At 40.6% G+C, this 24,177-nt stretch overlaps 1 protein-coding gene across 1 annotated transcript in view; it reads left to right on the forward strand.

Moving 5' to 3' along the window:
* Window positions 1-24,177, forward strand: part of VWDE (von Willebrand factor D and EGF domains) — a 402,281-nt gene that overhangs the window by 317,732 nt on the left and 60,372 nt on the right. The window contains exon 19 of the mRNA XM_078662843.1: window positions 1,538-1,675. Coding sequence (XP_078518969.1) covers window positions 1,538-1,675 — 138 coding nt within the window. The remainder of the gene's footprint in view (window positions 1-1,537; window positions 1,676-24,177) is intronic.

Consider the following 24,177-nt stretch of genomic DNA (forward strand, 5'->3'; position numbering starts at 1 on the left):
GAAGTCGTACTTGTTGGAAAGCTCTTGATGCTAATCTAAGAGCTTAAAGAAAATGTATGTTCTCAACACATCTCCTAAATACTAGGCTGAACAAAAAAAACGTCATTGTTAGATTAACATGGCTCATAACAATTAGTTCTCTACAATATAAAGACCATTGAATAGTATTACTCTATCTTGATGCCCAATGCTTATTCAATATCCCACCAGCCTTACACCCCTCCTTCTCTCCCACTAACTTGTCATCATGTGATTATTTACAGGCACTCAATCAGTACCCAAAGCAGGGAGTAAGTCATCAAAACTAATTCATATAACTCCTCCCACTAATATATGATATTTTAAAGCCATGTGGAATTGATGCAATGTTTACCAAAGCACCTGTAATGACTGGTGAAGACATTAATCTGTATTAATAAAGCCTCATACATAAATAACTGAACATCATTCTTTGAGAGTTTGAGGTTTTCTTCCATCCTTCTCACCATACACTGAAAACTTTAGACAAAGCAGTACTCTGACCCTTGTTCAGAATATTTGCACTTACAGTAGAAATATGTAAAGAAAATGGCATTTATATGCACTAGAATGCACTTTGTAATTGTCTGCTCTTAGTGAAATTGGGGTCGTTCTTTGAGATGTCAAGCCAAGATAAAGTTTAAATCAAGTGCAAAGTGCTACTTAAAATTACATATCCATTGGGGGTTTATAATGTGAAGGTATCAAACGTTATGCCTAACTCCTACATCTTAATTAAAACATCCACTTGACTGTAATGATAACCATATAACATTCCCTAACGTAACATAAGATGGAAACATATATAGGGGTGCATGGACAGTTCTGTATTTCAGATGTTGTTGGATCAAAGACAAAGGATCCCAATATTATGGATTCATAATACTGGTTATGTAGCTATTAACAGCTAGGGCAGTACAGTGACAGATTTCCACAATGTTTAAAGAATCATCCAATATAATTATTTAAATGAACAGACATCCGCACTAATTACATTATTTAAAAAGTTTCCTTCAGAGAAGAGCCCGATTTGTTTGCTATGTGTTTTATGTTCTACGAACAGCAGCATGTTAAAGGTATTTTAGTGCCTCTTTACAAAGAGTTTAATTACCAGAGTATGCATTTTTGGCGGGGTACTGCATATTTCTAGGTGTGAATATCAACTATGGTTGAAATTATCCTTTAGAGGAGCCTGCAGAAGATATAGTTGGTGGGCACTTCTTTTAGTGGCAGGCATGGTGAGGGAATTGGGCAGCAAGTAGCTTGAATGTTACTTGGCAGCAATCTTTTAAAAGCTTGATCTAGTTGAATAATGGTGCAAAAGGTATACCACTTTTCAATATTACAGTGAAGTGTTGTTAGAGGTATTTTAAGTGGAAATTCTAAAATAGAAATTTGTGTTTTTCATCAAAATGTAATGATTTATGAAAATAAACTAGAGCCAAATGAACTCAAACAAGAAATAATTCTTTAATTACTATCATGCATCTATTACATATTATATGCTTATTTCAATTAGGTAGAAATTGCCAAGAAGATGTCGATGAGTGCTTAACCAGTCCTTGTTTCCCTGGAGTTGTTTGCTCAAACACATTTGGTTCTTATCAGTGTGGGTCATGCCCACAAGGACTTGAAGGGAATGGTGTGACTTGCTATGGTAACTATAATCATGTTTTTTTGATTGTCCTAGAACTTATTCTGGATTTCTTCTGTTTGAATGCCTTTTATAATGCCAAAATGTATGTACAAATATTGCAGTAACTATCTAACACTCTTACATGAATGACACGGAGTCTTTCCTAAATGGCTCTAATGAAATAAATAATGACTATAATCCCCTGTAAAAGGAGAAGACACATAGAAACAATCATATGCCTAGATGCAGTAACAAGGCCGAACCCTTTCCAGTGATGTCATGCAGCTGACTAGATTGAAAGCATACAAATAAATGCAATATGCCATAATTTAAAATGCTGTTTATTCACCAACAACAAAGTATTAAAGAAAGCATGGGCAATGAGAATATTAGCATGGAATGTTAACTGTAAATAAATCAAAATAAGTCAATTCCTGTTTCTGTCAGTTCAGTGCAGATCATTTGCTATTGTGATCCCTTGTGGCAAAGTTGGGTAAATAGAATATCACTGACTTCAGCTATTACAGAAAATATTGTTATTTTTGGTGCTAGCTGCTTTTGCAGGCTGTCCCAGAAAGGTTGTTAAACTTTTCTTCCTAATTTGTAAAATTGGATCTTTCAGATGAAGCATTTAGAGCAGATATCTGCAAGAACTGGTCTTTCTATACTTGCCAAATGTCATGTATTACACCTTTGTACAGTCTTTGATTTTTACCCAAGAGCACCTTAATGGCGGGACCTTTAGTTACACTTTTAGAGTGATCTTTTACCTAAACGTCAGGACTAGCTGAACAAATTACCTGCCTGACTTCCACAGTTGTAGGCCTTCCACAACCCCAAAATATGTATTGACCTGAATGTTATAAAGTCTTCATGATTGCTTGTTACTATCTTTCTGTCTCTATCCCGGCACAATATGATTTACAAAAGTACTGGTCCACCATTATTTGTTCGCATTGAACTTATTCAAAATGCGTTTATTTAGGGCCAAATCCATCAACTTAATTGATATGGTCAAGTGAGTTAATGCAGTGTATTTATTAACTGTTATATAGCTAAAAATTTACTTATACTTCAATTACAATTGAATCACACAGATTCATTACACCTAACAAGATCTTATAATGCAGGTTTGTCCAGTCCATGGGGTCCTTACAAAATCATGAAGTGCCAGTGATATAACATATGTAAATGTTTTCTGTGCATCAAATTAATTTATAGAGCACCTTACTGCCCATTGGTATATAGGTCCCTAGTATACAGTACTGATTGCACCTGGGGCCAGTATGGTGAATGTCACTCGTTTACTGCAGGGGTTGCAGCACACATTGTGCAACCCCTGCAGCCTGAGTCTGCAGTTTTACAACTGAAAACTTGACCTGGCAAAATGAACCTTTTGCCAGACTTATACCTACCTTTTTAATACTTCTATGTCACCCCCTAGGTAGACTCTACAAGCTCATAGGGTAGTGTGCCTGGTATTTAAAAAGTAGGACATGTTTATTAAGTTGCACATGCCCTGACAGTGAAAAACCTCTAAAATCATTTTTGACTGTGGCAAGGCTGTATCTCCAATAGAAAAACAGTGGATTACATCATAACATTTTATAATGTATATCTTCAGTTTGGAAATCGCTAAAACCTTAATTCAAGGACCCCAGTAAATCATAATTTAAAATCCAAACTGATTGTAAAGTCGGATATGAAACTACTATTTTAGAAAGTTGCCATTTTCCTTTCTAAAGCCTCTAAGTAATCTTTATTGCTTGATTAATAAAAATCCTAGCAAAACAGCTACATATTCAAACACATATAACATAAAACAGCACTTGATCCAATAAAATCGCAATTGTTTGGTAAAATGCAGAAATATAAAACTTGAATATAGTACCGAAGATATAATATTAATGTGTATATCGTATTTAGGCACACAATGACTGCTGGGAAACTGTCCTCCTTGAGGTTCACCTCAGTTCAAGTATCTGTGTAATTAAGTGTAAAATCCTTGCCAGGTTAAAAGTAAGTCTAAAATTGGGCCTTCCCAATGAGCGGGTACCAGTTGAGTTAGTGGCAACCTAAGGTGCTAGTCAGATTGTATGGAGGTTGCCAAATTTAATTTTGTTTTTACAGTTTTAATAAAACATACAAAGCTACAGACTAACTGAATGTCGCCCCCCTCGAAGCAGGCCTTCACCGCCTGTCAGCATGACCGTATTCAATTTTCGTTCAGGCACGGCTTTAGAAGCTGTCTTCTTTCAAGATCTAAACTCTTACGGACGCACAATAGATGTAAGACGTCCTCTCCTGAGTTGTCGCATAGTCTACAACTCGTGGTTGTATGTGTGTGTTTCCACAGCCTGTAAGTGTGGTTTAGCTGGTAGAATCCCCAGTCTCATTGCCAGAAGGCTTCCCTTCATACTTCTCGAAATGTTTGCACCTGAATATGGCTGAGGAGCGCATCTTGAGTACCTCTGAATCACGAACCAGCTGTGTGCCCTCTTCTTTGTGTCTGTTTTGTCTTATTCTAGGGAGATAATCTTCACCGATATGTTCACCATGGCTCATAAGGAAGACCATATTTCTACAAATCCTGTAAAGTGAGCAGCCTTATTCCTGACTGAAGATAAACCATGGCAGGGCAGTCATTTTTCCTCGTCCTCTTTCCACAAGTATGAGTTTAAAGATCCAGGCTTAGCACTCTTAATTTTGTACCAACATTTGGCGTAAATGCCCTTCCATGCTATTTGCTGCTTTTGTAGGCCAAGCTCCAGCCTGATTTATGCTGGAGAGGTGTATTGTGGGAGATCGAATATTATTCTAGCAGCTTTGGAGACCACCTTATCCAGAGTTGTTTCGTCTTTCTCTCTCATTGATTCGCTGCCATACATGATCGTGGGTAGATGCTTTGCCCGGAGTACTTCCAGTAAAGGGATAAAGTTGGGGCCAGTTATTTTGTGTTTGATGTGTTTTTAGCGTACCAATCAGAATGGTTCCTCTTCCTTGAATAGACACTTTTTGTTTGTGGTACGTTCACATGCTGTCAAAGATGATTCCCAAATATTTGTAACTTTTAACTGACTCTAGCTGTCTGCCCCCCAGCCGCCATCTGAATTGACTCTTGGTGCTTCGTTGATTAAGGACCATTACTTTGGACTTCTCATGGTTTATGCTTCATCCATTCTTTATTGCAAAGTCGCTTGTGATATTTATCAAATGCTGCAGGCCAACTGGGGTTCGGGTGATCAGTATCAGGTCGTAGGCTTATAGTAAGTTTCGGGGCGTGGTGATGACAATTATCCAGTTCCTTTGAGAGGTCTGACACGAAAAGGTAAAACAAGGTTGGAGCAAGAACACAACCCTGGTTTAGCCTCTTGGTGGTCAGAATCCTCCTTGACAGACTGTCACCGGTCCCCAGCTTAATTTGGACTCATGTCTCAGAGTGAAGCATGATTAGCTGGTTCTGAAGGGTTGGAGCTATTTTCTACCCCGCTAGGTTAGCCCACCATTTCCCTCTGTTAACGCTGCCAAAAGCAGCTTTGTAGTCGATAAAACAAACAAATAGTGGTTTGTTAATTGCTTTTGTCGGGTCAATTAAAAGTGAGGGAGCAAGAATGGTTGTAGTTGATCCCAGATTTTTCTGAAAACCCATTTGGTTTATTGGAATTAGATTGTTTTCCCCTGCCCACTTCAGCGAATAGGAGGCCGGCATAATATTTGGCCTCAATGTCAATTAGTGCTATTAGTCTATAGTACTTTGGTTCGTTCTTGCTTCCTTTCTTGTGAATGGGTGAGATGATCGATCCTTTCCAAGAATCTCGGATTGTTCCGGCTTCCAGAATTTTGTTAAACTGGCAGTAATGCTCCAGCCCAATAGGTTTAGTCCTGCTTGTATACTATAGGGGGGAGCCCGTAATGACCAGGCGCTCCTTCGTTTCGGCTTTTTGACATTCTATCCACAATAATTTTAAGTAAAAAGAAGGGTGTAGACCATAATGCTTTAGGAATTGCAATTTGCTCTGGCATGTCTCTTTGTCTTGTGTGTTTTCACCAGCCTCCATGTTAAAATGACTCTGTAGGTATTTTACCCAGGCATCCTCCGTGATGTGTGAGTTAATTACTGGTGCCATTGGATTCTCTATGCTCTCGCCTGTCTGCCAAAACCTAGAGCTCTTCTTTGATTTTGCATTGTGTAGCAGTTTTGCCCATGTTGTTTCAGTGGTTTATTGTTTCACTAGCCAGGTGTTTTTTTTTGGGCCTGAGCATCCTTAATACCAGTTGTGTTTTTTCGACAAAGCAATTTTTCCAGAGGTTACGCATTGCTCTGTTTATTTTGCTCCTTATTTGCCTTCGCTCGGGATGGTTGGTTCCCAATAAATGAATTATTTGCTTATTTGCTGGCCTCCTCAGCAGTTCCTGTTTGATTTTGTGCTCAGTTTTTGTCAGGTTCTCTTTACGGTTAGTTGGGCCAAAGCTTTCAGTAAAGCTTTCCCAGGCAGTTAAGATGTTGTTATGCAGTAGTTTGTTCTCCTCCTGCCATTTTTTTGAATGTGCCAAGAGTTTTACTGGATCACGTCTGTTACATTTTATTCTCCTATGGCTGAATGTGACGTTTGTACATTAATCAACAATTGAGTAGCTGAGCGCTGTTCCTTGCATAGCGAGTGTGAACTCTTGGGGTTGGTGATCAATGTGGTCTTGTATTCCGATCCTAAAGTCTTTTATCAGACGGTAAAGTGGTAAGTACGAGAAAGTATAGTCTATTGCGGTGTCAGCAAGCGCATTGTGGAAAGTTGCAGCTTGGGGACGATCCCCCATGAATCGACCATTTAGTGCTACCAGGGACAAGCTTTCTAGATCCTTCAACAGTTCTTTGGAGATTTTTGTTGGCTTACCCCACTTACACTCATCCTGAAAGGGGATCCCCATGCTATTTGAGGGTCTTCTGCGGGCCTGTCCAAGTGGCCACTCCCTGTAAGGAGCATGTTAAAGTGACTGGAGACAATAAAGTTTGAAGTTGCCGTCTCTGTAATTAGTTTAGTTAGTTCTGTTATCAGATGTTTTGCGCCCTTTCTTTTGTTCCGGGGGTGTAGATAGGAGTTAACAAGTATTTACTGCTGCTTATTTTTAGGACCGGCTATGTCCAGCAGAATTGTTTTTATCTCATTTGGTGGAATACTTGTGCTTGTTAGTTCCTTCACCGTCATTATGGTTTTAATCGAGGCGTAGGTTGTAAGGCCTCCCTTAAAGTGGCCTAAGTTTTCGTTTCTAGTTGCTGGGAGGTGATATGATTTAAAACCTAGTAGGTGAAGTGGATTTGCCAGCCACTTTTCTTGAAGCAGAATTAAGTCAAATTGTTGAAAGTACTGTCCATGGTTTTCGTTCCAAGGCCGTTAATGTTCCAGGAGCAACATTTTAGATAAGGAATATTTGTTTCCTGTTCTAGACCCTGTCAGGGGGACTCCCGTTTGTGTTTATGGTTTTCGCTATCCAGGACCAATCCTGTAGTCTGTCGGGTTCTCTTTCATCCTGGACATCCCGTTTGATGGAGCTATTTCTCTCCAAGATCTCTGCTGAGGGACTGCGTTCCCCCTTGAGCACTGGAGATAATAGGCCCAGAGCTTCTCCTTCTCGTAGCTCCGCTGTTATCGGGCTCACGATGGGGATTGAGCAGTGGATCTGGATACCCGACTGCTTAATGGAGGTGCAATCGGATCCCCCAGGTTTCTAGTTGGCGTTTTCCTTGAATTTTCTCCACTATTTCTCAAGTTACCCAGACTGTCTTGGTTGCTTCTTGCTCTGAGAGATGTTTAAAAGTTTCAAATTCTACTAATTCCAGGTCTTGTGAAGCAATCCCTGACAGACTTCTAATAGGGGATAGAATTCTGAGTATGTTGCCTCGACTTAGGGTGTCTCCTCGTCCTTTGGATTTATACTCTGCGATAAACAGGACAGCCTTGGGCGTCTCCCTCCTAAGCTTGTTTGGGAATGATTCTCGGCATATTGTTTTCTCGTTCTCCTTTGCGCTGTTGGCTGTTGCATTTTGTTGTTCTGACCTTTTTATGGTGTCCGGGCTTTGCTCTAGTGCCTTGCTGATGCTTTGCTGTTTCTCTAGCCTCATTCTGTTTGATGTTTCCGCTTCTAGCTTGGCATCCCTTTGTTCAGTATATGCTGTTGAGGGTGTCATGTTTTGTTGTTTAGCCCTTTCTGCGGAGTCCGGGGTTTGCTCTTCTTCCTTGTGCCATCCACTGACGCTTTGCTGTTCCACTCACCTTGTTCTACTTGCTATTTCTTGTCGGCCTTTGCTGCTACTGTTAATGCTGGTGTAGCTACCCTAGCTGCTGAGGATATCAGCTGAGTTGCTGCCTGCTCACTGGAGTTAGTGAGACTGAGACAGTTGTGCTTGCTTATATTCGCCTCTCCTGTTTGTTCCTTCCCAGATGAGCCGGGGGTGTCGATACCGTTTGGCTCCAGCAGCAGTAATGGTAATGAGCCGCTTGTTCTTTATACTTGCTGCTTCTCGCTCAGGGGTTTCGGTGCAACTTGAAAAAAGTGTTTTATTGATGGGTTCTTGTTCCTTCCTTTCCTCCTTGCTATCCAACGCTGTTTGGATGTTTGCCAGTTGTTGGACTGGATGTCCTCCTTTTCTGGGGGACCTATCTGCTTGTCGACACTGCTAATTGACTGCAACCAGTGATTGGCGTTTAGAGGAGACTGAAGGTTCTAAAGGATCAAGGCTCATATTGTTTTGACTCTGAGGATACACCTGCTACTGGCCCCATGTTGTTCCTTGCCTGCGTAAAGGCCGAAGCCAGAGTGCTTCTCCACTTGCCAGGCTCAGACCGCTCTTTTTTCTCCTGGCGAGTGGCATTTCCCTGTGGCGATCTTTTTCTGGTTTAATTTTACTGGAGTTGAGCTTGCCAGTATGTATTTTTTAGCTCGGTAAAAAGATCACTCATCACAGTAGGCAAGGATGCTAGTTTTTCAGCAATTAAATGGCAGCTGCAACTTGAGGGGGATTATTGCTGTTTCACATTGAACTCTTTTTATAAAGTTGTTCATTTCCGACAACTTGCTGTCAATGCTTGTGACGTGCAGGGCTAGACAGTTGAGGAGGGTAAGTTGAATGTCCATCTTGTCCGAGTGGTATTCTAGAGTCTTGGTCGAGAGCTACATGGTGTTTGAGAGGGAGGACCATATTTTGCTTTCTCCTGTTGGTGTGTCTTCCAGGCTCCCCTTTGCAGCCATTCCTGAGCCTTGAGGGGTTGCGTCTCCTTCGCTCTCGGTAGAGTATGTAGTGACCAAGTTTTGCCATTCTTCTGTTGTAAGGAAAGACGTTTTACTGACCACCCAGTTCTGGGGGTCATGGTGGTTCTGGGGATCTTCTTGTTTGCTCCCTGTCAATACTACTCTATCTCCTGATATTGTGGAGGCGGGTTCTGTATGTGGTCCAAGAAGAGGTCAGTTTAGTGCCTTGGCTTTTGTTTTGAAGTCACTGTTGGTATTATTTGCTGTCTTGCTGAGCTGAGACTTTACTGCTTCTGCTGTGATCATCCCTTTGGTTTTTCCATTTGTGTCATTAATATATTCAGGGTTTTCAAGGTCGAGGTCGGTGGCAACTGGACTCAGTTGTGGGTGGTTTTCCCCCGCTGATTTAGATAGTCGTTCATCTGAAATAGAGGAGGCTTTGGTCCCCCTAGTTATAATCATTTCTGAATCTGAGAGTCCTGGAAGTGCTGTGACTCCTTGGATCGTTGTGTTCTGGCATGTCCGTATTTTAATTTCTGACTCCAATGGTAATCTTGAAGCCTCCCTAGTGATAGGCAAAGGTAGCTTTCCTGTGCACTGTGCTCTTTCTTCATTCTTTTTCCCAGTGTCTGTGTCGGTGCATTTTATGTTTTGCTGGGCTTTGTGTGCTGCCTGTGAATCTGCTACCTCTTTAACCGCACTATCAATTGGCCAGCAGGGTTGAGCCGTGCCGCGTCCTCCTGATTTGACCAGTTTGACTGTTAAGCCGTGGCCTGTTGATCCATCCGGAAGTAGTGGATAGAGGGGGGAAGGGAGATCCAGTTGTTTGTTGATGCTAAGGTTTAGCATTGCACCAGCGTCTTTCCCAAATGAAAATGTTGTATATATTTTAGGTTGAAAATACTATACCCACCAGCATTTTCGCTAAGGATCTCGACCCCATTTGAGCAGATATATCAGCGTTTGCTGCTGCTGTAGCCAGCGGAGTTGTTACTGTGGAAGATCGACTGTCAGTTGATTCGGTTATTTCCTGTAGGATTTTGGTTTTCTTTTTCCTATTATTAACGTTTGTTACTGACCGCCTCACCTTCCCAGACCTTATGGTCCTCGTGCATGCTCTTGCACCCTCTTGCTGCAGCTGCCCGCTGTAGGGAAGCCTCGAGTAACCCTTGCAGATATCCCTACCAGTCACCTCGAAGGCAACTATGAGGTGTGAATTGCTCTCAGGCAAAGGAAAATAAAGGGCCAATGGCCAGAAGGAGATGTGACCTCCTCTAAGCAGGATGTCCTGAGGGCACGGGACCACCAACTAGACTAGTTTGAAAAGAGCAACCCCTGTCACAGGCAGATGTAAATCACACCTAGGCGCACCCACCAATGGTTTAAGTAGCCAGAGTGGCATCACTGGGGAGGGCGTGGGGGTGGGGGGCACGGGGCGGGGGGCGGAGGGCGGAGGGCAGAGGGCGGGGGGCGGGAGGCGGGGGGTGGGGGGCGGGAGGCGGGGGTGGGGGGCGGGGGGTTAGGACAAGTCCCAGAACTGTTTTTTGAAGGGGAATTTCTAATTTCTCTAAACACACCTATGGTTGCTCCCAGAGCTCTGACGACAGGAAGAAAGATTCCAACATCATGGATTTGAACAGAGATGTACTGTGAGATTGCCTAATGCCAATCCCCCAGGAAGTGATGTAAGAGCAGGTAGGACGTCCATGGTTTTCTTATTGGTTATGGAGTTTTCCCCACCCACAAGCAAATGCCAGGCATAAAGGTTGAACTCCTGGATACCTTCTTCAGAATACTGCAGTACCTGTGGAAAATAGGACTGCACCTGCAAGCCCAAAGGACTGGAGCTCAAAAGAAGAACTGAGCTTGCTATTTTATCTGTGGAGAGAAGCCACAAGAGTGGGACCTGCTCCCACATGAACACAGTACAGAAAAGTGGACTCCAATAGCTAGTTGGCTAGCCTCCTGGTTAAGCTCAATGAACACAAAAGCTGCAGGAAGCCTATAACAAAGAAGAGCCCAGCTGACCTCTGCAAACTAGATTCATCCTGCATGTGGGTTCTGGGAGATTTAATCCTAACTTACCAGTAGTACCCATAAAATCTGGACCCTTGACTGGTATTAGATCAGGTGCCTCCAACCAGCCAATCATGAACTACTAGTTGCTTACATGCTCCCTTAGAGAAGGTCACAGCCCTGAGGTCATTTTTAAATAAGGACAGGGTCATAGTTTCCTTTTAAAGTTAAGGGAAGGCTGTGTTTATTTTACATTATCATTGTCAGACTGCAGACAGCAGGGCCTGATAATGAGCAGAGCTCAGTCGGATTCATGACCCAGACTGGGGGACAGAGGTGAAGAACTGAAGCAAAGAGGTATTTAACTCTTTAGAAAAATGTCCTTGTCAACTAAGTATTGGAATGTGAGAACAAAATGATGTTTCTGAATGCTTTTAAGTGGAAGAAAATGAAAAAGAAAATTCACCTTAATGATTGAGTTAACTCTTCCTTTGAATTTTCTCTCATATCAAAGTCTTTTATTAATGGTACATACTGTGGTGCCGCTGCGTGATACTGCACCTTGCACAGAGGTTAACATATTTGGCAGCTTTAAATACATAACAAATGAACAGCTCCAATAGAGCTCCTTTTCCAGGGAAGGGTCGGAGGTACTGCTGTGGTCCACGGGTTCTCATTCAATGTTCATGTCCGTCCTCCTCATAGCCATAAGGAAGTGCGTTGGCATGAGCGTTGTGAAAGAGGGATTTTTGCCCATCTCCCAAAGGGGAATGGCTTTGTTCTAATGCGGAGGTGACTGTAGGGGACACATTCTGGTCTCTCACGTAAATGTGAGGCTACATCTTTAATTAGACATTCAGCATACAGACTGCAACACCAGGGAAAGCAACAATAAAGGTTAGGAACTTCCAGGTACGTGCTGCATTCGAGTCCCCGTGAGCAGCTGCAGCCAAAAAAAGCCGGCTGCGTGGAGTGAGGGCCCGTCTCAGCACACCAGAGAGCCTTCCGAACGCTGCCATGGTCAATGAAGGATCCTTGCACCGAGAAGAACTTCTGTTATGAAAGTGTCTATCAAAGTCTTGCGTTTATCAAACAGTTGGCCACTTGTTGCCAATGGTGAGTAGACATTGTGCCATATTTATTACTGAAAAATGCTGTCATTTTTTAAATGGGAGAAATTTAAAGTGAAGAAAAAATTTTCTATGAAACATTAAAGCTTAATGTCTTTCTGCATATTCAGTTAAGCCAATTGTATCTTAACGTTTTATAAAACAAGTTTCTTCACTTTAAAATCTTCCCATTTGAACAAATGCCTATGTTTTTCTGTTATAAATATGGTACCGTTTCTACAGGCCACTGATGCCTGGTGTTTTGTAAATTGACACCTGGAAATGGGAAAACGTTTAAATGATGAGTTTTACGGAGTCCATATAAACATAAAGTTAACACTTCAGTTTAATTTTCTCCCATTTCAAAGTGTCGGCTTTACACAACAGCAGGCATCATGCTCCCATTGGCTGGTAGACATGGTTCCATATTTTTAACCAAAAAATGCAGACATTATTTCAAGTGGGAGGAATTTATAGTGTAAGAAAATGTTCCATATTGTGAACGTTTTTTCCAGAAAAATGTTCGGCACTTTAAATTTCTCCCATATAAAAAAAATGGTTGTATATTTGTGTTGTTATACATGTGACGGTGCCAAATATGGGGAAAGATGTGCCTGTGCCACAAGTACTGTCACATGACTAGGTATGGCCCAGGAAAGAAACACTGCCATCTTCACATGCACACATTTCTTAAGTTGTGCTCTTTTCTACACAATTACTTTAGCACACATTTGCTTGTGTGACCGTGCAGGATTAGTTTCTCTGAAACCACATTGCTTTCAATTCCACTTTGTAAGTATACTATCATGACATCTTGAACATTTAGTACAAGTCCTGAATATACATTGTGCAAATATTTGTTAATCGTCCATGAAGCAACATGACCATCACAAAAGAATAAACAAATATCAGTCTGGCTGAAGCCTCAACACGTTATTATAAATACACATGAATTTCCGTGTTCACATCAGAGGGCACTCTCCTGTCATTGCGAGGTTGTCAATATTTTTGGCGTCTCAGCGCAGGTGATTCCTATTTATCCTCTGAGTCGAGGGGTGTCTAACTTGGGACCATGACTGGGATGTACATACACTTACCTTCAGATAATGGGGAGTTAGATCACCCAGTAGGGGATTCTTGGCAGATCACCCACATTAGGCACCTAGGTTAGGGAGCGCATGGTAGGGGTACACTATACAAAGTACTTATATGCCAGCATATATACACTGTTTTAGCACAATGGTGGTATTGTTAATCCTTTTCACTGTTTGTATACTACTAATCACTTTTATCTGCTTCTGTCTATTAAACATTGCAGTGCATACATTTTATACAAGAATCACAATGGTTCAATAAATATTGAACGCCCCTTTGTGTATTGCTTGTGTACCTTTCTGAGCATGCACCAGTGGCAGAGCGAAAGGCTTCTATATGTTACCACGATTGCTTGGGGAAGTCAGGATTGATATGTTTTGATGTTGCACAAACTATGTGTTACCTTACTAGGTTTTGAGGTACATATGGTGGCTCTGTGAGCTAGCAGGACTGTAGGCCAACATATCCTGAGGGGGTGCATAGAATCAGTCCAGCACAATCCCAATGTTTATGTTGTCCAACACACAAACAGTCCCTACGAGCCTGTTGGTAAATTCATAGACAGACATTTGCAGTCATTTGTTACCTCTACCAAGTCATACATCAGAGATACCACAGACTTTTTGATCAAACTCAACTCCTGTCTTATCCCTCAAGATGAGGAAGTTTGGCTGTGTACAGTGGACGTCCGATCCCTGTACACATCGATTCCACATAACCTGGGCATAGAAGCCATTGAACAAGTGCTAATCAATTCCACTTCGGACGCAGACCTACAAGTACTGCTAATGGAATTACTTATGTTTACGCTATATCACAGCTATTTCTGTTTTAATGATAAATGGTATTTACAACTCTGTGGAACTTCCATGGGCAATTGCGCAGCTCCTACGTACGCTAACCTGTTCATGAAGCACTTTGAAGAACAAAACATTTTGAACGACTCCACTTGGCATGAACACGGCATATTATTTTTGCGTTTCATTGATGACATTTTCATTTTATGGTCTGGTTCAGCAGACTCACTGCAAACCTTCCTACACAGGTTGAATCAGATAGACGAACGCATTCAATTCACGTGGGACATGAACAAACAATGGATACATTTCTTGGACGTCAAAATACAGTTGTCTAACGGCAATTTGTCTACCACTCTATTTCGCAAGACCACAGATCGCAATTCCATCTTGCATTACAACAGCTTTCACAGACCTGGTTTGAAAAATAACTTACCATTTTCACAACTCCTGAGAGTTAAACGCATTGTTTCATCACCTTTGGAGAGCGAACAACAGATCACTGCAATGCTCAACAGATTTAGGAAAAGAGGATATCCTGAAAACATTCTTAAAACAGCTGAAGACAGATGCAAAATTATAAACAGGCAGGACCTTTTGAAAGTCAAGAAAAAAGAATCCAGTAAACGTATGGTAGTAGTGTCAAAATACTCTATCATCAGTCAAAAATTCAGGAACATCATTTTGAAATACTGGCCCCTGTTGAGCAGCGAATCAGACTTCAGAGGACTATTTGAGAACAAGCCGATCTTTGCCTGTACGAGAGCCCGGAACCTTAAGTAAATGCTAACCAAACCCATTGAAAGCTCATCACCTGCAGCGTACAAAGGACTGGTACCATGTTACAATTGCAGCAATTGTCCTAATATAATCCCAGGAAATCAGACCAATCATCCCATGAAAGGCACTAAGATCAAATTGAAAGTTAATGCTACCTGTAACACAGCCAATGTCATTTACATGTTGAAATGTCCCTGTGGGTTCTGCTACGTGGGACACACAGAAAGGAAGATTTGCACACGGATATTGGAACACAAAAGTAATATTCGTACTAAGAATGTCAAATCCACCGTTGTCTCGCACTTTATGGAGAACAACCATACAGTAGAACAGCTTAAGTTTTTAATTCTAGAAGTCCTCAAACCCTCCAAGAACAATAAAAACAGACTGTTGAAGAGAGAAAACTATTGGATCCCCTTCATGTGCTCGATGCAGCCCAACGGGCTCAACGACAGAATGGAATTTTCCTGTTACCTGTAATGAGAACTTTATACTCCATGTGGTTACATTCATCATGCATGTTTCATACTATTGTCATTTACTGCTGTTTTCAGCATGTCATATTCACTCTTGATATTTTTTCCACTTCTTCACCCACCGTTCACTTTCTGATTTGATAGAAGGCTCCTTTAGGCTTAATTTCGCACCTTTTAGTCACGCTCACCTTCGATTTTACCATTCTAAGATGGCGCCCGTACTCGGGGCCAACAGAGTTGTCCATTCTCTATTTCTCACATGTTCTGTTTACACACCTCGCAAGCTACCGTCACTCACTCTTCTCCGTTCACGGTGAGTGGTCGTTGTACCCGCACTTTCAGAATATCGGAATCTACCATCAGACCGTTTGCCACTCCTCTTCTAGTAAGTAACTCTCCTCGAGGACCCGTTTATTGAATCAGACTCAGAGCGTATATTTGTAACTAATAGAGCGTTTTGGCATTCTATTTGTAGATCACATAGCGGCTGAAGATTCACCGCGTGAGTGTGTTTACCTTATGTTTCAGTTTACCACAATTCGTACCGTACCACGCACCACGTTTTTGCATGTAACCTGATTGATTGCACTGAATTTTCCTCACGGACACGCATTTCATGAGGTGAACTGCTTTCTTTTAACCGAGGAGTCCGTCTCGGGATTCTTCCTGTCACTCGCATACGCTTAATACACGTGGAGCTTGATTCGATGATTGCTCACATATTCCACCCTGCATGAGCCACGTCTGTGTCTCACCATTGAACTCTTTAGTTTATACACATATACAGACACTTTTACTCTTTCATTAATCCACATGCACCACATGGATTTCCGATAACAGTAAATGCACTATACTTGAGCTTTAATGACATGTTCTTTTGATTAGTACTTTTTCATTTTCATCTTTCTTTGCTTGTAGAACGAGCCCCCTGATGAAGGGCATGCCCGAAATGCATTGGGAAATGATTTACGGTGAACAATGTTTTTGAGACATCATACTGGATATTGACAGTGGATTCAACAAGAATCAATGATCTTAAAATAATTGATCATGATGAGAATGATCATTAAAAACTTTAATTGCCGAACTTTTGTTGAACTTTTTGATTTAAAACTTTATAGGAACAAACACATCCGTGTTCTTGATTGCTGTGCACAGGGGGCCAACCCCAAATTTGAGGTTGCATTGCATGAGTCTTTGTTCATTAGGCTGTTAGGAACAGACAGCTATACCCCTGTAGCACGCTACAAACTGAGTAGCTTTTTCAAGCTTGGATTACAAGGCTCTGCGAGTCCTATCTCCTATAGTTCAATAATTGCAATGACCATCCTATCACGACAAAAAAAGTGCATCAGTTTGCTGCAATGATAACCTAGCTATTGTTACATTTCATATTAATACCTCCGCAACAAAAATTATTGGGTGATAGAATTTATGAGCTGTTAAAACTATTAGTACCAAGGCCATAACAATAGAGGGGATCTGCCCTATTATATTAGGCATTTTTCAACTGCCATTAAAATTTTTACCAAGTCACTTAGTAATGGAACCGATTCACCAGACAATGACATGATTAATGCCTGTCGGGCAGATCTCACGCCACTCATCAAAAAGTAAGGTCTCAAAACTAAACGTCTAAGATTAATCAGCCTGGGCCATACACATACTACATGTACAAGAGTTTCCTGTGGCCATCCGCAAAATCTACAGTTAGAATCCGGCCACTGTTTGATCCAAGATCGAGAGCCCTCTTTTATTGGGTTTATTCCCATACGTAACTTTAAAAACATTGTTTTTTAACTTTGCAGAAAAGAAAACATTCAGATACGGCTGAACACACAGGGAATGCATTTTTATCCGATTTAAATGATTCAGCTTTAATATGCTTTTTTAAATTAAATTATAGTTGGGCATTTTCAGATCTGGCAGTTCACTTTGCAGGCCGATATCTCGTAGGGAAGTTAAAATATAAGCTCTCCATTTAGCCGTGTAAGCAGATTTATCAATTTCTTGCCAACAAATATTCCCTAAAGATGCAGGGGCTGATGTTGACAAGGCAACCATACATTTTAAGAAAGTTCCTTTTGATACCAGGAACTGTCTTTGGAGACCGAATTCCAATCTAATTTCTGCTTGACACACTGACCTGACCTGTCAACTCCAAAGGTTGCTTTAAAAACCTTACCAATCAGTACATCAAGCACCTTCACATCTTTTCTTCTAGTAATCGGAGAACCATAAATGAGGGTAGGTTGTAACTTGGCTTTGATTACTTTAAGAATAGGCTCATATGATTGACAGTTCATTGATTTCTTTAAACATTTAAAAGCATGGATCAATGTCAAAGCCTTGGCCCTTAGATCTTTAAGATGAAATTTAAAACACATGTGATTGTCAAATATCACCACTAAGTATCTATACGTCTTAACAATATCAATTGTACCTGCTCTTGCCTTCCAGGTATTAAACTTCTGTTTGTCTACACCAATTTTCATCACTTTAGTTTATTTGTCTTTCAATTCTAGGCCATTCTGCTGTATATAATCAGCAAAGGCTGTAATAAGTCTTGGTAGGCAATAGGAGTATGACTCACAAGAATCATATCATCGGCATACTGGAGGGAACTAATTTTTAAGACACTATGTACCATCCACAAAAGTGTGATAGGCGAAGGCCCAAGATATTTGGCCAAAATTTTTCGGCCACACGTTCCTGGGCGCTCTCTGTGTTCTAGCAGTCAACAGCTACTGCAGATACCTAGAATAAAGAAGTCCAGACAAGGAGGCCGAGCGCTGGCTCATGTGGGACCAGTGCTCTGGAACTCTTTACCTCTTGAGCTGAGATCACTCACTAGTCACCTGACTTTCCGGAAGACCCTAAAAACATACTTATTTACCAGTAACTAATTTCTTCCCTGTATGATGTACTATCCCTTGAATAAGACCATCTGGAGCACTATTCTTACTGGCAAAGCGCGGAGATACCCCTTTGGGGGTTTATTCAGGCGCTATATAAGAATATAAAATAAAATAAAATAAATTTGCACACACCCCCAACCTAGGAACATGGCCATTAACAACATCCAAATGCTGAGAAAGATCTGATAAAAATAAATTAAATAAGCAGGGGGCAAGGACACAACCCTGCTTTAGGCCATTATATGTTCTAATCTTCCTTGATAAGGAATTGCCCTCCCCAAGCTTAACTTGAACCCAAGTGTCGGGATACAAAAGTAAAATAGCTTTCCACTATTTCTTTGATATTCCCCGATAGGACGAGACACTACTGCCCATATAAATATGGCTATTACTGCTTTTGATGTAGCGTCAACTAACTCCACCCCACTTGGTATGGTCATGCTAGATGCTGAAAAGGCATTTGACCGAGTGGGGTGGGAGTATTTATGGGCCGTATTGGAAGCATTCGGCATGGGGGGTAAATATCTTGGGTGGATTCAGGCACTATATCATCAACCAATGGCACAGCTTAGCTATGCAGGAAAGAATTCTCTCAGTTTTCCAATAGGAAGAGGAACACGGCAGGGGTGCCCCCTTTCTTCCCTGTTGTTTGCGCTATCATTAGAGCCATTTTTTAACGCACTTTTAACACGGCATGATATTATTCCATTACAACATAGGGGGAAAAGTCTAAAAATTACCGCATACGCGGATGACGTAGCGATATTCACCACTGATGTAGCTAAGGCTATACCTGCAATAACAAAAGAAGCAAAAGATTTTGGCAATGTATCCGGGTACAAATTAAATATAAACAAAACGCAGGTCATCGCTAATTATAATCCTTCAACGACGGTATTGGGCCTATGTGCTAATGCTGTATATTTGGGGGTTAAAATATCAGCAAAGACTGCTGAAATAATAGACCTCAACTATGATCCATTACTAAAAGAAGTTGCTAAATCTCTTAAAAAATGGCACAAGATACCGCTTAGCCACATTGGGCGTATAAATCTAATAAAAATGAAAATCGCACCCAAATTTCTTTATTCATTAAGATCAATCCCGCTACGTCTTAATAATTCTTTTTTTTAAAACTTGGAGTTTGCTCTAGTTATATATGGGGTTACAAAAAAGCTAGGAGAGCAATAAATCTCCTAAAACTTCCGACTGAAAAGGGCGGTTTAATGTTCCCCGATTTCAAATTATATTTTTTTGCTTCCTTTTTTGGTCGGATCCGCAGTTTATTGAGAAATGATAACTCCTTATTTTTTCATCAGCTAATGCTAGGGCCTGATTGCAAACTATTTATTGACCGAACTAATGACCCAAATTACTTCAAACGAGTAAAATTTAAGACCGCTAGGCATATTGTACAAATTTGGAAACAGATAATGACTCTTGATAATATATATTTTTTTAACTCTGAATTAAGGCTATGGGGGAATCCAGGACTTCCTGGAATTATTTCAGATGGGGCTGGGACAGTATGGTCTAGCTGCGGCATTAATACCCTTGGAGATCTTTATGGCTCTGATGGACTATTAGGGTTTACTTCGCTTAAATTAATACACAATCTGAATGATCGGATGTATTTTAAATATATGCAACTTCAAGACTTCTTTGTTTGTAAGATAAATGTCAAAGAAATAAGACACTCTGACATCTTGTAATGCCTGTACTCAGATCGGACTAAATCACTGATTAGTGAAAGCTATGGACTTCTGAATCAGGCAAAGGGAGATGATTGTGGAAAACTAGCATCCAAATGGACGGCTAGGCTGGGATTAAATATAACCTCCAAGCAAATATCTGCTTCTCTTCTTCAGATTAATCAAGTAGTACAGTCTTCTAGTATTAGACTGCAGCTTTATAGGACTATCTGTCAATTATATTATACCCCTCAGAGAATTTCTAGCTGGGTATCAGATAATTATCAAAATGAACACACAAGCTGTCCTAAATGTAAATTGGAGGCTGCTGATATTGGCCATATGCTCTACTCATGCCCGGCATTATCAGAGTTCTGGAAGGGCGTAGCAGATGTATTAGAAAGGAAACATTGTGTTTCCGCCTCTCTCAGCTCACCTGATTCTAATAGACCTTCAGGAACTGAATTGTCCAAATAAAGATCTGAATTCTATTTTATTTGCTTGTGCAAGATTAACCATAGCTAGAGCATGGATAGCGCCAGATCCGCCACACGTAATGGAATGGTGGGCCTTGGTGAATGAAATACACACCATGTAAATGTAAATGTAAATGTATGTACCATGGAGATTGCTTTAGCTAGACTAAGAGGGCCTAATTCTCTGAGGAAAAAAGAAAGGGTTTGGGACATTGTATTTGGATCAGAATAACTTTCCAAGATCAGATTTGATGGTTGAGACCACATTGTAGTTCCTTATAGCTTTATGGTTATTTTTTTCCTCTGTAATGTTCACGTATTCTGCTTTTTTTTTTTCTTTTGGAAAATAGTTACTATATAATTATGTTATGAATTGTAAATGTATTTATTGTATGTGCCTATTGCAATATCAATAAAAATGTTTTTTAAAAAAAAGATATTCCCCGATATGACAATTTTTTCCATAACAAATTTCGTGGTTTGAGTCGAAGGCTGCCTTAAGATCAATAAAAGAAATGTATGCATTTTGTTTATTCAAGACAGCCCTCTCCGCAAGCAAGGTTAGAGCCAACAAATTTGTAGTAGTGGATTGTCTTTTCTGGAAACCAGTCCGATTAAATGGAATTATACTCTACTGCATAGTCCAATCAACATCAGTCAATGAGATTAGTCAATAATTAGCAGAGTTTGACACCGGGCCGCTTTTATAAATAGGTTGCACTATGCTACCTTGCCTTGATTCTGGGAAAACACCCAGTGCCAAAACTTCCCTGAATAAATTATGCAAAATGCCGGCCCACAGGTCACTATTAGCACAAAACAAGGCATTAAGTAGCCCATTAGGTCCAGGGGCTCCATTTGCTCGAAGCCCATGTAACAGGGTCAATACTTGATTACAACTTGGAATTTCGAAGTAATGATTTGGATCTTTACTAGAATCAATAACGTGATCAATGGAGTTCAAATCTAGACACTCTCCATTCCCCACATTGGTTATTGATCTATTATTTACCTCACATAAAGCCAATTTGTCGGGGTGATTTTCCATCTGAACCGATAAACCATACAAATTGGCTATAAACGTTACCCAACCGAGTTTTGGTATATTTTCAGAAAAAGCCCTACAGCCTCCCCTTTCGAGCTTATTAATAACCGCCCAAATTCTATTTGCATTATTTTGCTTAGAGGCGGATAATAAATGTTCCATAGCCCAGTTTGATATTTAAATTTGGCTTTCCATATTTCTTGTTTGTAGGTCTTCTTAAGTTCCTTTAGATTTTCTTTATACACTAAATAGGTCTGACAAAATCTACGGGCGTATGCTTATGGACAGCTCTATTAAGTACTTTCTTTAACTTGAATAGTTTAGGGAAAACCATATTTTTTGTATATTCAGATTGGTATTAATTTTCCTAGTCTTTCCAGTTGAAAATTTCCCCACAATGGACTTTGTAATAAAATTCCATGTATTAATCATATTTGTGTCACCCTGAACACCTTGATCACATTCCTTAATCAATGCCTCAGCTGTTGGCATAATGTCCTCCTTTTTGGCTAAATGCCATACCAGCCTCATTAAATGGTAGAATTACATATACATTTTGATATTACATTATTCATCAATACTTAATTCAGCGGCCTCAAAGGATGGAAGCTCCAATATGTTTGCTTCACATTTCAATTTCACTGCCTTAGACCTAATGGCCTCTGTGAGGTAAAGGTACATCAGGAATACTTCAAATTAAAACCAAAAATCATTGGTCTACCTTAGAAATCACATAAGTATGATATCCTTCATTGTGCAGATTTTACAAATTACTTATTTTTACAGTCCCCTACAGGCAGGGGCACAACTAGACCTGAACTTCTGCAGGGGCTAAAAAGTCAGACAATGGGGTGGGTCTATCCTTAGAGACTAGACAAGAAAATAGAGTGATAAACTGTGCATTTTAAACATTGGTCAAAATCTATACAATTACAATAAACCTGTATTGGTAGATTTGAAACGGACAGATGTTTAAGAAGGGAAATTCGTGATTTTATAGCTGACAAACAGCTTCTGCATATTTCAATGCAAAGTACTTTGGAATACTTTTTCGCAAAGCTGTTTCAAGACGAGGACCATTTTTGCCAATTCTCCAAATATTTGTTCTGTGGAATGATAATGAGCTCATAAAATATTTGTAATTTCATCTTGGGAAAAATGCTGCTGCCACACTGTTGACTAAAGAGACGTTTTCAGTTTTCCATCCGCTCATCAGAATGTTGCAACATAAGCTTGTTTAAGGCCATGCAATTGCGCAGGTCTCAGAATAGTGATCCTACTGGGTTAATGCTCCTAAGTTTGAAATGTGTGACTGGCAAGTCTCAAATTTTAACCTAATGCCTTATTCATTCCTCCTGATATTGAATAAGTGAGTGCCAGTAAGTTGGCAATATTGCTGCCTGTTAATTTCTCTGCCAGGAGTCTGCACTAATTGAAATCAAAATAAAATCCAAATCTTTGTTTTAAAAAAAGCTTCCTCATCGCGTTTCTCCTCCTTATCCCTCTGGCTTGAACACTGAAGAGGAAGCACCCAGGCTCCCCTGAGCCAATCTCAACACTGCAATACAGCATTGTGATTTGTTGAGTGCCGTGGTTCGGTGCTCAGATGGGCAATGGGAACCTGGGCATGTTCTGCGCCCGGGGTGCAATGCAGCCTGGGTGGAGAACATGCTAAGTACCCATAAAGGTTTGGCCGGCCTGAGACTGCCGGTTAAACATTCATGAACACTTAGGGAGTGAAATCATTCCTCCCCTCCCCTGCTTTGTCAGCAGAGCAGCCCCACCCTGCCTCGCAAAGCTGCCGCACCCACAACCAGAACAAAAATATGATAATAACATTGAGTTTTTATCATTTCACTTTTCCATACACTGCTGAAAAGCAGTGGAGCAATGTTCAACCACATTAGCAGAGGAGCCGCCACTGACCTCTATAATGGTTGCTGCAAAAGGTCTATACTAATTATAGCAATTAACATGGCCTGAGCAGAGAAATGGACAACCTGTAACGGGACACCAAACAGACAACATGGTTACCAGTTTGTCATTGTAACGTGAACAAAGTAGTGTTTTCATTGTGCCACACTTTTGCATTGGAATCTCTTATACACTATATCAGGATTATGCTGCTTTTTGCAGACCCAGGTTGAGTTTGACAGCAGAAAAAGGTTTTAGAGTCATTAGGCAACCAGACTACACAAGGTGGATGAGGCAAACTTAGTGATGCAATGCTAACACAAGGGGAGTGCAGGTGTATTGCATCTGCATAGACCCTATTCTGGGACAAAAACACACAAGCCACACCTTAACACAAACTCTACAACTATTTTACAATGCTCTATGAGGACCTGATCATGGAGGTGTTTGGTTTAGTTGGAACAGGCTTGTCTCTGGGTAGACATAAATTATATTTTCAGACTTTACATAGTTGAAATAGCTCTCAATGTACAAATTACTTTTTAACAAGCATTGGCAAGGCAAATAGGTCTCCCTATTAATATGCTGACACAAAGCTATGGGTTTTGCCAATGCTTTTTTACTTTGGCATAGTTTAAAACTAAAACCATTTCAAGAAGGCCATATTTTCATGCACACACAATGGTTGCTACTTTGAAATGTTTCAAGTCATTAAATATAACAAACAAATTCTACCTGGCCATCCATGCATCTACAGGTGTAAGTATGCACTCTTGGCCATCTTAAAGAAATAAGGATAAAGAGAAGGAAAAAAGACTCAAAGGAGGGTGAAGGCCAAAAAGAGCGTATGAGTTGACAAAGGAGTGTTGTTAATGGCAGAGTGCTGTTCTCATGGGTCTACCCACATCAGGCCTCTAAAAACAAATGAAGACAGTCAAATGAGGACACAAAAGTCTTTGAT

The sequence above is a fragment of the Lissotriton helveticus genome, chromosome 10 (genome assembly GCF_964261635.1).
Source record: "Lissotriton helveticus chromosome 10, aLisHel1.1, whole genome shotgun sequence".
NCBI classification, from domain to species: domain Eukaryota; kingdom Metazoa; phylum Chordata; class Amphibia; order Caudata; family Salamandridae; genus Lissotriton; species Lissotriton helveticus.